The sequence below is a fragment of the Moschus berezovskii genome, chromosome 4, assembly GCF_049115385.1.
Source record: "Moschus berezovskii isolate FMDL1 chromosome 4, NW_MosBer_1.0, whole genome shotgun sequence".
In the NCBI taxonomy this organism is placed as follows: Eukaryota; Metazoa; Chordata; class Mammalia; order Artiodactyla; family Moschidae; genus Moschus; species Moschus berezovskii.
The window spans coordinates 80,859,392-80,873,838 of record NC_142463.1 but is presented as its reverse complement, the minus strand read 5'-3'; the positions used below and the strand labels follow the sequence as shown (position 1 = coordinate 80,873,838).

Genomic DNA, 14,447 nt, shown 5'->3' with positions numbered 1-14,447 from the left:
AGAAAACTTAATTTTCAGGCAGCATCATAGGACATAATGATTTTGATTTTCCTAGTTCATGTAATCCATGTATATACCGAACTTGTGTAGCAATAATGATAATAGCATCATTTTTTCTGAAGAATTACATGTATTCAACATATAGTTTCAATAACTTTAAATATATTATATATTAACTACTTTAAACCTCACAACAATCCTGTAAGGTAGACACTATGTTTATTCCCATCATTCTATTGAAGAAACTCATGTACAAAGAAATTATGCAACTCATCTAGGATCGTATATCTAATATGAATCAGAACTACAAAGTCCAAGTCCCAAGTTAAACCTCTTTAAACCAATGCTACATTGCCTCTCCAAGTAAACCATAGTTCTCTGAATTAAATATAATAATAATAATTAAATGCTCAATATATACTTGTTGAATGTGTTTATTCACCAAGACCTACCATGAGTCAGATTTTGCTCTAGCTGCTGAGCTGCCATATTTGAGAAGAAGAAACGGCATATTCCAAAAGTAAGTTTACCATTTAATACTTTTGCATTGGAAGAAAACCCTCCTCTAGTACACCATCTTCAACTTGCCAAAAAATCTCAGTAGGTTATATCTTCTATATCCTTTAGGATTAAAAAAAAAGTCTCAGATATCATACTTGAGACTGTCATTCTTCTATGAAGATATCTTGGTTGGGTAAGATAGTCTAGCTATACTCTTTGCTTTAAGAGCAATGTAGTAGAATGTGAAATTTTTGAAAGGATTATTAAGCACACAGATCTGTGTTACTCTACTTCAATATTTTAAGTATTTGATGTGTACATTAGTTAGACTTTCCGTTGCTCTCTGACAATTGCCCTGAGTTAGAACTGACTGCCAATAACTGAATTATAGATTTTTTTTTTATTTTACAATATTATATTGGTTGGTTTTGCCGTACATTGACATGAATCCACCCCGGGTGTACATGAGTTCCCCCTCCTGAACCCCCCTCCCACCTCCCTCCTCCCTTTATCCTCCCTCTGGGTCATCCCCGTGCACCAGCCCCGAACATCCTGTATCATGCATCGACCCTGAACTGGTGATTTGTTTCACGTATGACAACATACATGTTTCAGTGCCATTCTCCCAAATCATCCCACCCTCACCCTCTCCCACAGAGTCCCAAAGACTGTTCTATACACCTGTGTCTCTTTTGCTGTCTCGTATACAGGGTTATCATTTGCATCTTTATAAATTCCATATATATGCATTAGTATAGATTTTTCAAAAGATTCCAAAATTCATATACATATACACTGGTGACTCACACGGTAAAGAATCTGTCTGTAACACAGGAGACAGGTTTGATCCCTGGGTCAGAAAGAGCCCCTGAAGAAGGGAATAGCAACCCACCCCAGTATTCTTGCCTGGAGAATTCCACGGACAAGAAGACTGAGGGGCTACAGTCCATGAGGTCATAAAGAGTCAGACATGGCTGAGTGACTAACACTTTTACCCATATCTATATATAGATTTTAGCTCAGGGGAAATAAAATGCCACCAAAAATGTCATCTGAATTGCTCTCTTTTCAATATACCCATAAGTAGAATGTAAAACTCATCACTGTAACAGTTGTTATAATGTGCAGCAAATGGTACTATCAGAACTCTTCTCATTAAAATTCTAATGAAGCAATTGTGTCTTCCTTTAGGGATAGCACAAAATGCTCAAACTAAGAAGTTTATTTCAAAATGAGACACTAAAATGAGGAAAGCTCTGCAACTCTGCCTTTTTAACTGTGATATTTATCAATGTTTCTCATCATTAAGACTCTCTGCCCCCTCCCACTCAACATGGACATACAGATAAATGCTAAGAATTCCAATCTTACAGAACACATGGAAATTTCCCCACAAGACACACAAGTCCATAAATCAGGGTGGCAATGGTAGCTCTTGTTATTTTAACACATTGACAGTAATAACATCTTCTAAACATAATTGTAAAATGCAATTTTCAGCTCCTTAAATTAGTTAGCATACAGCATGGCTTCTGACAGCACCTATGGATTATTCTCAAATGATCATAGCAGTAACAGCTCTTCCACAAATGAGAAAAATTGTAATAAATTCACAACTGAATCAAACTCATGAAATATTTTCACTGGGTACCACCATCAACTTAAAGGAAAGGGAAAAAAGGTGACACAGCCAGAAACTAAAAGTGAAACTGGAGGTCTGGCTCAGTCCTAAAATAAGAATGAGGGGGAAACTGCGTTGGCAAAGTATCCTTCTTGTTCTCTAGACAAAAATCAGTGTTTCCATTTCAAAAAACTCTGCGCTCATTTATTACATAAATCATGACCACCTTAGTCCTTGAAAGAGTTAATTCACTACACTGGTAAGCAACTTTCCCCTACATAAAGAGCTCTAAGTCACCTATGATAAGGCAAATGAAGTCAGAGTATAAGTAATAATTCAAAACAGTAAACAGCAACATACATTTCTTTGAGCTTTGCAAAGCTTTCCATGATTTTTTATACTTGATGAACTTACATTCCTAGTGATGCTGTGCTAAGAAGGCTATTAAAAAGAGGGAGTAGAAGGGAGGAGTGGAACAAGCCCAAATTTGGAAAAATTCTGTTAGTGTAATGCTCTTCCAGGATCCAAAATTTTCTATAAATACCCTTATATTATTGATAATTAGTTAATGGGTAGATAGACTTGGCTACACAGGGTATTTGACCTATTTATAATAATTCATATTTAGAAGATGGACCCTACTGATATTTCCTGACTAAATAATGCATTGTTCACTTTATAAAAAGTCACCAGAAAGCAATATTTTACATAAACCCCTAACTGCTACCATAGGAAGTTCTGTCATTATGATAAGGATCAGTTCGTTGCATAGAAAATCATGTAACCATTTAAAGAGATGTTCTTGTACTGAATCGTGAGATAAGTGGATTTACTACTAATGATCATGTGGCCACTTATATGCTCCTGAAATACCCAATTTCAATAAAAAATAAATAAGGCATTGTGAATCTCTTTTAATAACCTTCCTGTAGCATCATGAAGAAGAATGTAGCTGCTTGATCTGTTAAGTGACTCTCAGAAACAACTGGCTGCTTTTCACAGGAGCTGAAAGAGAAGATGGACGAGCTCCTGCCTTTGATTCCTGTGCTAGAACAGTACAAAACAGATGCCAAGTTAATAACCCAATTCAAGGAGGAAATCCGGAATCTGTCTGCTGTCCTCACGGGAATTCAGGAGGAGATCGGTGCCTATGACTATGAGGAGCTACATCAAAGGGTGCTCAGCTTGGAAACCAGACTTCGTGACTGCATGAAGAAGCTAAGTGAGTAGAGCAATTCCATTTGTCCAGGTTGTGTTTTTGAGTAGTTTCAATGAAAACTGCTTTTTGCATTTTGCGAATATTCATGAACTCCTAATTATAGGGAAACTAGTGCCTGCTTTCTAAGTGTAAAGCAAGTGTTCCTTAAAGTCTTAAGCATTCCTGGTCATTCTGATTAACAGCTGCCTGACTTTCAGAGAACCCTGTGACTGTTTGGTCACTAGAAATAAAGAGGTCTGACAGACATAGCAATTCTATCCGTTACACTATGAAAATAAGTTTTATTTCAGACAGACGATAGGTGATGATCAATCACTGCCTGGCCAAGGGAAGAGGGAAGCCATTTCTGGGAGTGGAGGAAGTTAGAGACTGGGGAAAAAGATGTTGCCCTGGGAACAAATGTGAAATAGCTATGTTATAGGAAACAACAACCATTCCTCTACCGTGCAGAGCTGCCATCAGATGCTCTGATCCACGCAAGAAATAAAAAGAGGCACCTACTCAAATGCATATTCACTGCTCTACAAGGGGCCAAGCATTTGACTTGTGTCATGGACTTGAATTCTTAACTACTAAAATGTGTGTTTCAACCTGGTCTGAGTTTACAAATTTTTCTGTTGCATGCATAAGCTAATTACTCAATTGAAGTCATCAGGAGGCTAGTTTGTAACTTATATGAAATAAATAAGGGTCCACGAATTGAATAAGGAGGGGTTGTAAGTCCATTTAGAAATAATGTTTTAGTTGTTAATGTGATATGATAGGATTTTGAAGGGGGGTGCTCAATAACCATAAAAAGTGTTCTGTCAAGGAAAAGAAAAACTTTTCTGGAATATGAAATAAACTGGGAAGAGGACTGAAGAATTTGAAAAAAAGAATTTCTAGTAAAGAAACATTAAGAGAATAAATGTAAATACTTAAAATTTGGATGACTTACAAGAACATTTTAAAGACTACTGATTTTACAGATGCAATCCAAATGATAAAAACAGCTAAATTGCAAAATGTTGCATTCAGTAATCACAATCTCAAAATAAAGTGGGGAATAACCACATGGGAGGGCCACAGCAGTCATCTCAGGATTTCCAAGAGAATCCAACAAAATTAATCAGAAGACAGTAACATAAACCCCTAAGGGTAAACACATGTGCAGTAATCCTCAGTTCCTTATTTCTCATCATGCAGGGTCCATACTTTTTCACCTAAGGTCATGACTTGGGTAGATTCCACTACTTGCTCTTCTCCACCCACTGTCCACATTATTGCCAAAGAGATTTTTTAAAATATAGATCTGAAATTATTTTCCTCTATTTAGAATCTCCTATGCATCCCTTATGCCCTAGGATACAGTTGATCCTAGGGCATGAGGCTTGGGATGCCCTTCATGTGTGCTCCTCCCTACATCCTCATTGCTCTTGCTGCTGCTAAGTCACTTCAGTCATGTCTGACTCTTTGTGACCCCATGGACTGCAGCCCGCCAGGCTCCTCTGTCCATGTGATTCTCTAGGCAAGAATGCTGGAGTGGGCTGCCATTTCCTTTTCCAGGGGATCTTCCCGGCCCAGGGATCGAACCCATGATTCTTAAATCTCCTGCACTGGCAGGTGAGTTCTTTACCACTAGCACCACCTGGGAAGCCCACGTCCTCATTTTAGGTCTTGTCTTTTCCCCCCTGACACACTATGTCCCAGTTTCACATGTGGTATCCACTCTAACCATAGGACCATATTGAGGCTTGGTTTGTCCCTTTTCCTGAAACACTCTCTCCTCTGTTTATCTTTTCTGTATCAATAAATACACTTTCACTTGCCACATGTGACAAAGTCTTATTCATTTTGCAGGTCTCAGTTTAAATGTTATGCCTCAGCAGAATCTTCACAGCCCTCCCCTGTACCTTCTGTATTCCTGCTAGGTGCTCTCAAATCTTGATATCTCATTAATGATTGAACTTTCCATGCTTCATTATCATTTTGCATGTAACTGGATGACTCTTTTGTTAGAGTTTTGTTCCACAAGAATAAGTACAGTGTCTACGATATTCACTCTAAATCTCTCAATGCCTAAAAAACTTATTAAATTACTCAGTAAAATTTGCTGAATGAATTAATTCTATAAGCAGTCATATAACAATTTCTAAACTTTCAACAGAGTAAATATTCAGTTCAGTTCAGTCGCTCAGTCGTGTCCGACTCTCCGCGACTCCATTCTAGAGGAGATCAATCCTGGGTGTTCCTTGGAGGGACTGATGCTAAAGCTGAAACTGCAATACTTTGGCCACCTCATACGACGAGTTGACTCACTGGAAAAGACTCTGATTCTGGGAAAGGTTGGGGGCGGGAGGAGACGGGGATTACAGAGAATGAGATGGCTGGATGGCATCACTGACTCTATGGACATGAATTTGAGTGAACTCCGGGAGTTGGTAATGGACAGGGAGGCCTGGCGTGCTGTGATTCATGGGGTCGCAGAGAGTCGGACACGACTGAGCGACTGAACTGAACTGAAAATGATATCTACACCAAACAAGAAAAAAATCCCAAATAAAGAATTGTTTGAGGGCTCTCAATATCTAAGTTACTTTAGTGGTTCAAAGAAGTATCCAAATGCATATTTATTAGCCCATAAAACATCTGGGTAAAGATTTTCTGTAAATGACAGTACATAGAACTGGTCTATGAAGGGCTTCAGTTTGATGTGGAAGAGGCCCATTTGTTGTTGGTGAACAATTAAAGACCTTGTGTATCAATTCACTCTGCCATTCCTACCATTTTACAATAAACCCAAGCCACTGGTTTTGTATGCTAAGTCATACAAATGGATTCTACTAAAACAAAGACAAGCAACAGAAACGTTCTACACCTAGTCATCACCTTGGAGTGTGCCAAGTTATGTTTTCGAAGGATTAACACAGAAAACTCTTGGAATTTGCTCTACTTTATAAGTGAACTTTACTTCTGACATATACTCTCTCTGAGTTTACTTAGCTGGAAATAATGGCTACTACAGTTAGGTAATTCTACACTCCTCTCAGTTCTTTCACAACCCCCAGTTTGTTTTTTCTAATCCATGTATAACCTCTGATACAGAATCTCCCCCAATATTAAAAATTATATTTGGGACAAAAAGGGTTAATCTATGCAGACACAAATTCAACATGTTTCTCCTTACTGAAACATGGATGATATCTCTATGGTATCCATAGGCCTCAGGACTGTGATCAGCAATATATACCAAAGACTCATTTTATTAATTTTCTGCCATGGACCACAAAGTTTGAAAGAATGTGTCAAATAAATTGTATTAATTAGTTAACATGTTTTTGGTAACTACAACAAAAAGTTTATTGAACCAAAACTGTATCTAAGTAATGAAGAACAAGTAAAAAATAATGAAAACATGCTATTCTATTTTTATTTTACCTAATAAAAAATATACAATCTAGAAACCAATATAGATACCAGTTTAGTTCAGTCACTCAGTCGTGTCCAACTGTGCCAACCCATGGACTGAAGCACTCCAGGCCTCCCTATCTATCACCAACTCCCTGAGTTTACTCAGGGGCATTTGGGTACTTTTCTCCATCCCCTTCTCCTCCTGCCTTCCATCTTTCCCAGCATGAGGGTCTTTTCAAATGAGTCAGCTCTTCACATCAGGTGGCCGAAGTTTTGGAGTTTCAGCTTCAACATCAGTCCCCCCAATGAAAATTCAAGATTGATCTCCTTTAGGATGGACTGGTTGGATCTCCTTGCAGTCCAAGGGACTCTCAAGAGTCTTCTCCAATACCACAGTTCAAAAACATCAATTCTTTGGCACTCAGCTTTCTTTATAGGCCAACTCTCACATCCATACATGACCACTGGAAAAACTATAGCCTTGACTAGATGGACCTTTGTTGGCAAAGTAATGTCTCTGCTTTGTAATATGCTGTCTAGGTTGGTCATAGCTTTTCTTCCAAGGAAGAAGCGTCTTTTAATTTCATGGCTTCAGTCACCATCTGCAGTCATTTTGGAGCCAAGAAAAATAAAGTCTGCCACTGTTTCCACTGTTTCCCCATCTATTTGCCATGAAGTGATGGGACCAGATGCCATGATCTTTCTTTTCTGAATGTTGAGCTTTAAGCCAACTTTTTCTCTCTCCTCTTTCACTTTCATCAAGAGACTCTTTAGTTCTTCACTTTCTGCCATAAGGGTGGTGTTATCTGCATATCTGAGGTTATTGATATTTCTGCCAGCAATCTTGATTCCAGCTTGTGCTTCATCCAGCCCAGCAAATATAGATATCAAAGAGCAATAACATTAGTATTTATTTTTTTATTTAATGAGATGAATGTTCTTTGATTAATTGATATGACCTTACAAAATACTGAAAATAGTTCTTACATCACAAGTGCTTCACTTTAGATTATTGGTAGCCCTCAGATCCCAATTCACTTAACAAAGAGGCCAGTACCACAACCAATGATTCTAATTTATACTTTTGTCCCAAGAATGGTTTGGGGCATTTGGGTACTTTTCTCCATCACATCGTGTTTATGTCAATTCATCAAAACCATTTACTGAGACTCTCTGAGCAAAGAGGTTTGCTATTGGCTTAATTACAATATAGAAAACATGTCCTGGTAGAGAGAAACAGCCCTGACACTGTGAGAGTCACACACTTCCTGAAAAAATAAATGAATCTTCATATTTTTTCATTAGAAAAAGAATTACTGCAATTTCAAAGGAGGTACTTGGTTAGGTACACATTTTTACATCAGAAAATACAAATATATATATATATATATAACTTTGTGTGACACTAAGTTATAATTTGATTAATACTCTACTTAGTTTTTATAAAAATTTGTATAGATTGGACCAACTTATCTCTGTGAACACTTTTAGCTGCCTACCCAGCAGAAGCTCATAAAGAAGTGCCTGAATATCAAAATATTAGAACATACAGACTCAGGAAATAGATGTTAAATAATATCAGGACCATTCACAGTAAATGTGGGGGGGGGGAACATATCAGGAGTTTAATGTTCCGAAAAGGCCTATAATCCAGCTGCTATGCTGCTCAGATGTAGAGTGGGATATTGAATAATTGTGATATCAGCAATATAGTAACAGGAGCAAGAAGGTTTATCCATCAGTGACATCTCTGTTCTTCACAAAAGCCTCTCAACACAAAACAGACGATTAGAGTATAAAAATGGACTGGGGAAAGAAAATAAAACTGCAACTATGAGGAATACATTTCCACTCACCTTTGCAATTGATCTGTTTTTAGGGAAAATGTCAGTGTACATCACATGAATTTTAAGAAACTAAAAAACAAATGTGTCATTGCCTGCAAAGTTTAACTTAATAAGGTCGTGAGAAGGAGTCATAAGTCACTGAGATCACTAGGGCACCATTCAGCTTATTTCTTCTAGGGAATTAAAGTTTTAGAGAAAATAAAAATTAGAAAGAAAAAAAAAAGCTTCAACAGCAATGCACTCTATGGGCCTGAATAAGGTACAGTAATGCTGTTTCCTAAGTACTTAATTTTCTCCTATGAGGTACTGAATAAAGTCCCCTGTGCTTAATTAAATCATATCACATTCCAAGGCATGCAAACTATAATTATATGCCTGTGAGAATCTAACTGGAAAAGCACAGTTAATGCTCTTGCACAACCCCTGAGATCACCAATAGATATCTAATGTAGATTATAATCAGGCTTTCTGACTTTCCAGCCCTTTATGCTCCCCGCCCCCCCCACTTCCTTATGTTGTGTTTTTGGACAATGGTTTGGTGCCATCTAGTGAAGTATAAGACACACCCTTCTATTAACAGAAACAGTTCTGAATCTTGATGTTTAACAGAAGTAACAGCATTAGAAACTTGAAATTATAAGTAATTTCAACTTGGGTTACTATCTTTATCATGTTTATGCCAAATTAGCTGTAAAAGAGAAACTAATGTCTTTGTGACAATAATCTTATTTGTACATTCAATAAATATTTATTAACTTTCCAGTGTGCACTGGCACTTAACCAGGTATTTGGGGATACAAAGATGAGTAGCAGGCAGTGCCCTTCTACTGCCAAGAAGCTTGCATTATCGTGGGGAATAAGCACATAGGCACACAACTGCAGCAATGTTGAGAGAGCCTACAGCTTGACAGACACTCTGCCAGCTTTTTTATGTTTATTAGTCCTAACTGCTGCAAGAACTGTGGGTCAGGTATTATTACTAGCAATTTATGGAACTGATACTCAGCTTAAATTTGCCAAAAGTACGTTGGAGGCAGCAACTCTAAACCCAAGTCCTTCTGAGCGGGAAGACTGAGATTTCTTTCTCAAACATGATGTCTTTTGTTGGGTACATAGTAACAGAGCCGCAGTAGGCTTCCCTTGTGGCTCAGCTGGTAAAGAATCCGCCTGCATTGCAGGAGACCTGGGTTTGATCCTTGGGTTGGGAAGATCCCCTGGAGAATGGAAAGGCTACCTACTCCAGCATTCTGGCCTGGAGAATTCCATGGATAGTATCACTATGAGGTTGTAAAGAGTCAGACACAACTGAGCAACTTTCATTTTCACTTTAGTAACAGAGAAACTCCAATACTTTGGCCACCTCATGCGACAAGTTGACTCACTGGAAAAGACTCTGATGCTGGGAGGGATTGGGGGTGGGAGGGGACAGGGACGACAGAGAATGAGATGGCTGGATGGCATCACCGACTCGATGGACATGAGTTTGAGTGAACTCCGGGAGTTGGTGATGAACAGGGAGGCCTGGCGTGCTGTGATTCATGGGGTCGCAAAGAGTCGGACACGACTGAGCGACTGAACTGAACTGAACTGAACTGAACAGAGAAATGCCCAGGATACGTCAGTACCTTTAACTCAGTAAATAGAACCCAATTGCTGTAGAAAGGAGTCAGAGTCATTTTTGATTCGTCCCTGAACTTCACTCGCACACAATTACCACATCTTTACCTCTCCCTCACGGATTTCTCAAAACCACCTCTTTGCATCCACACTTCCACCACCCTAATCCAGAACACCATTCATCACCTCTCAGATGGAATACTACAAAGGCTTCCGAAGCACTCCCCTTACCCGAAGTCATTCCTGTTTCACCACAATAGATATTTATACTCTTTTTGAAATGCAAATCTAATTGTATCACACCGTGTTTAAGTGATTTTCCTTTAAAATTAAATCTAAATAGCTGTTTATGGTTTGTTTAGATGACATGGATTTTGCCTCACTCTGCCTTTTCTCTCCAATTCTCATCATGCACTCACTCTAAGCATTAGTATTCTAATCCTTTCAATTTCTCAATCTTGCATGCTTCTTCACCTCCTGGACTCTGAATTTCCTCCCCACCTTATTATCCAAATTCGAAGCTTGCTTTTTAATTTTAGACCAGATACCAACTTTTCTATGGAGACTTCTCTGATTGCTCCTTAACATGGCTGAATTCCCTTAGCACGGTCTCCCACATGCCCCAACCCCTTTTCCCCACGGCACCTCAGATGCATTTTACACAAAATGCCCATTTGCTTTTCTTTAATCTTTATTACCTTATGGAGTTACCCATACACTGAGAAGTCAGGGATCACCTGTGTCTTGTTTCAGTTGAATCTATATAGAGTATGATAAAATACCTGAAACATAATAGGTAAAAATTAGGGTCTATAGAGTCTCTGAGAGCAAATACTATTTTTAAAATAAAAAGCTTTATGTTGCTTTCAAGAAATAAATCAGTGTACGTCAACTGTAAAATAAGACAGTTTGGGGGAAAAAGACAACAAAAACACAAGCTTTTTTGGGGGAAAAAGACAACAAAAACACAGCCTTTTTTTTAGACTTGGTTTTTGTTGCCATCTGTTCTTTCAAGGGCAATGTAGTATTTCATTCAGAATACCTGATATTTCGCTCTACTTGGGGCTTCCCTGGTGGCTCAGAGAATAAAGCTTCTGCCTACAAATGTGGGAGACCCGGGTTCGATCCCTGGGTCGGGAAGGTTCCCTGGAGAAGGAAATGGCAACCCACTCCAGTACTCTTGCCTGGAAAATCCCATGGACTGAGAAGCCTGGTAGGCTACAGTCCATGGGGTCGCAAAGAGTCGGACACGACTGAGCGACTTCACTTCACTTCACCACTTAAAGCAAGAGACAGTAAAAATCTTAGTGAAAGGAAGAATTAACAGAAAAGTCAAACTGTGTGCCTGGGTTGAAGAATGAGACTTAACTTGGAGATTTAATGGGAGAAATTTATAAGAATACCCCCTCAAATTAAATTGAGAACTTCTCTGTTGGTTCAGACAATAAAGCGTCTGCCTACACATGGGAGACCCTGGTTCGAGCCCTGGGTTGGGAAGATTCCCTGGAGAAGGAAATGGCAATCCACTCCAGTACTCTTGCCTGGAAAATCCCATGGACAGAGAAGCCTGGTAGGCTACAGTCCATGGGGTCTCAAAGAGTCGGACACGACTGAGTGATTTCACTTTCACGTTTATTAAGGAGTCCTATTCTTCCTAAGTGAAGAATAGCATTTTTCACTGTGAAGAATTCAGTTCAGTTCAGTTCAGTCACTCAGTTGTGTCTGACTCTTTGCGACACTATGAATAACAGCATGCCAGGCCTCCCTGTCCATCACCAACTCCCGGAGTTCACTCAAACTCATGTCCATCGAGTCGGTGATGCCATCCAGCCATCTCATTCTCTGTCGTCCCCGTCTCCTCCCACCCCCAATCCTTCCTAGCATCAGATGCTTTTCTAGTGAGTCAACTCGACGCATGAGGTAGCCAAAGGATTGGAGTTTCAGCTTTAGCATCAGTCCTTCCAATGAACACCAGGATTGATCTCCTCTAGAATGGACTGGTTGGATCTCCTTGCAGTCCAAGGGACTCTCAAGAGTCTTCTCTAGCACCACAGTTCAAAAGCATCAATTCTTTGGCAATCAGCTTTCTTCACAGTTCAACTCTCACATTCATACATGAACACGGGAAAAACCATAGCCTTGACTAGACAGACCCTTGCTGGCAAAATAATGTCTCTGCTTTTTAATATGGTATCTAGGTTGGTCATAACTTTTCTTCCAAGGATTAAGCATCTTTTAATTTCCTGGCACAATCAGCATCTGCAGTGATTTTGGAGCCTAGAAAATAAAGTCTGACACTGTTTCCACTGTTTCCCCATCTATTTCCCATGAAGTGATGGGACCAGATGCCATCTTCGTTTTCTGAATGTTGAGCTTCAAGCCAACCTTTTCACTCTCCTCTTTCACTTTCATCAAGAGGCTTTTGAGTTCCTCTTCACTTTCTGCCATAAAGGTGGTGTCATCTGCATAGCTGAGGTTATTGATATTTCTCCCTGCAATCTTGATTCCAGCTTGTGCTTCTTCCAGCCCAGCATTCCTCATGATTTACTCTTCATAGAAGTTAAATAATCAGGGTGACAATATACAGCCTTGACGTACTCCTTTTCCTATTTGGAACCAGTCTGTTGTTCCATGTCCAGTTCTAACTGTTTCTTCCTGACCTGCATACAGGTTTCTCAAGAGGCAGGTCAGGTGGTCTGGTATTCCCATCTCTTTCTAAATGTTCCACAGTTTATTGTGATCCACAGAGTCAAAGGCTTTGGCATGGTCAATGAAGCAGAAATAGATGTTTTTCTGGAACTCTCTTGCTTTCTCCATGATCCAGCAGATGTTGGCAATTTGATCTCTGGTTCCTCTGCCTTTTCTAAAACCTGCTTGAACATCTGAAAGTTCACGGTTCACATATTGCTGAAGCCTGGCTTGGAGAATTTTGAGCATGACTTTACTATCGTGTGAGATGAGTGCAATTGTGTAGTAGTTTGAGCATTCTTTGGCATTCCCTTTCTTTGGGATTGGAATGAAGACTGACCTTTTCCAGTCCTGTGGCCACTGCTGAGTTTTCCAAATTTGCTGGCATATTGAGTGCAGCACTTTCACAGCATCATTTTTCAGGATTTGAAATAACTCAGTTGGAGTTCCATCACCTCCACTAGCTTTGTTCGTCGTGATGCTCTCTAAGGCCCACTTGACTTCACATTCCAAGATGTCTGACTCCAGGTGAGTGATCACGCCATTGTGATTATCTTCATCATGAAGCTCTTTTTTGTACAGTTCTGTGTATTCTTGCCACCTCTTCTTAATATCTTCTGCTTCTGTTAGGTCCATACCATTTCTGTCCTTTATCGAGCCCATCTTTGCATGAAATGTTCCCTTGATATCTCTAATTTTCTTGAAAAGATCTCTGTGAAGAATACACCTCCTAAGTCTTATTCTTCCTAAGTGAAAAGAGAGAAGAGTGAAAATTTGGCTTAAAACTCAACATTCAGAAAACTAAGATCATGGCATCCAGTCGCATCACTTCATGGCAATAGATAGGGAAACAATGGAAACAGTGAGAGATTTTACTTTGTGGGAGCTCCAAAATCACTGCAGATGGTGACTGCAGCCATAAAATTAAAGACACTTCCTCCTTGGAAGAAAAGCTATGACCAACCTAGACAGCATATTAAAAAGAAGAGACATTACTTTGCCAACAAAGGTCCATCTAATCAAGGCTATGGTTTTTCCAGTAGTCATGTATGGATGTGAGAGTTGGACTATAAGGAAAGCTGAGCGCTGAAGAATTGATGTTTTTGAACTGTGGTGTTGGAGAAGACTCTTGAGAGTCCCTTGGACTACAAGAAGATCCAACCAGTCCATCCTAAAGGAAATCAGTCCTGAATATTTATTGGAAGGACTGATTCTGAAGCTGAAACTCCAATACTTGGGCCACCTGATTCAAAGAACTGATTCATTGGAAAAGACCCCGATGCTGGGAAATTTGAAGGTGGGAGGAGATGGGGACAATGGAGGATGAGATGGTTGGATGGCTTCACTGACTAAATGGACGTGAGTCTGAGTAAACTCCAGGAGTTGGTGATGGATAGGGAAGCCTGGCCGGAGAAGGCAATGGCAAGCCACTCCAGTACTCTTGCCTAGAAAATTCCATGGATGGAGGAGCCTGGTAGGCTGCAGTCCATGGGGTCACTAAGAGTCAGACCCGACTGAGCAACTTCACTTTCACTTTTCACTTTGACATATTGGAGAAGGAAAT

The 14,447-nt window shown here is 39.5% G+C and overlaps 1 protein-coding gene across 3 annotated transcripts in view; it reads left to right on the top strand.

Moving 5' to 3' along the window:
* Window positions 1-14,447, top strand: part of OLFM3 (olfactomedin 3) — a 46,209-nt gene that overhangs the window by 19,890 nt on the left and 11,872 nt on the right. For all 3 annotated transcript variants that reach the window (XM_055402847.2, XM_088834880.1, XM_088834879.1), the window contains one exon: window positions 3,125-3,344. In XM_055402847.2, the coding sequence (XP_055258822.1) occupies window positions 3,125-3,344 (220 nt within the window). The remainder of the gene's footprint in view (window positions 1-3,124; window positions 3,345-14,447) is intronic.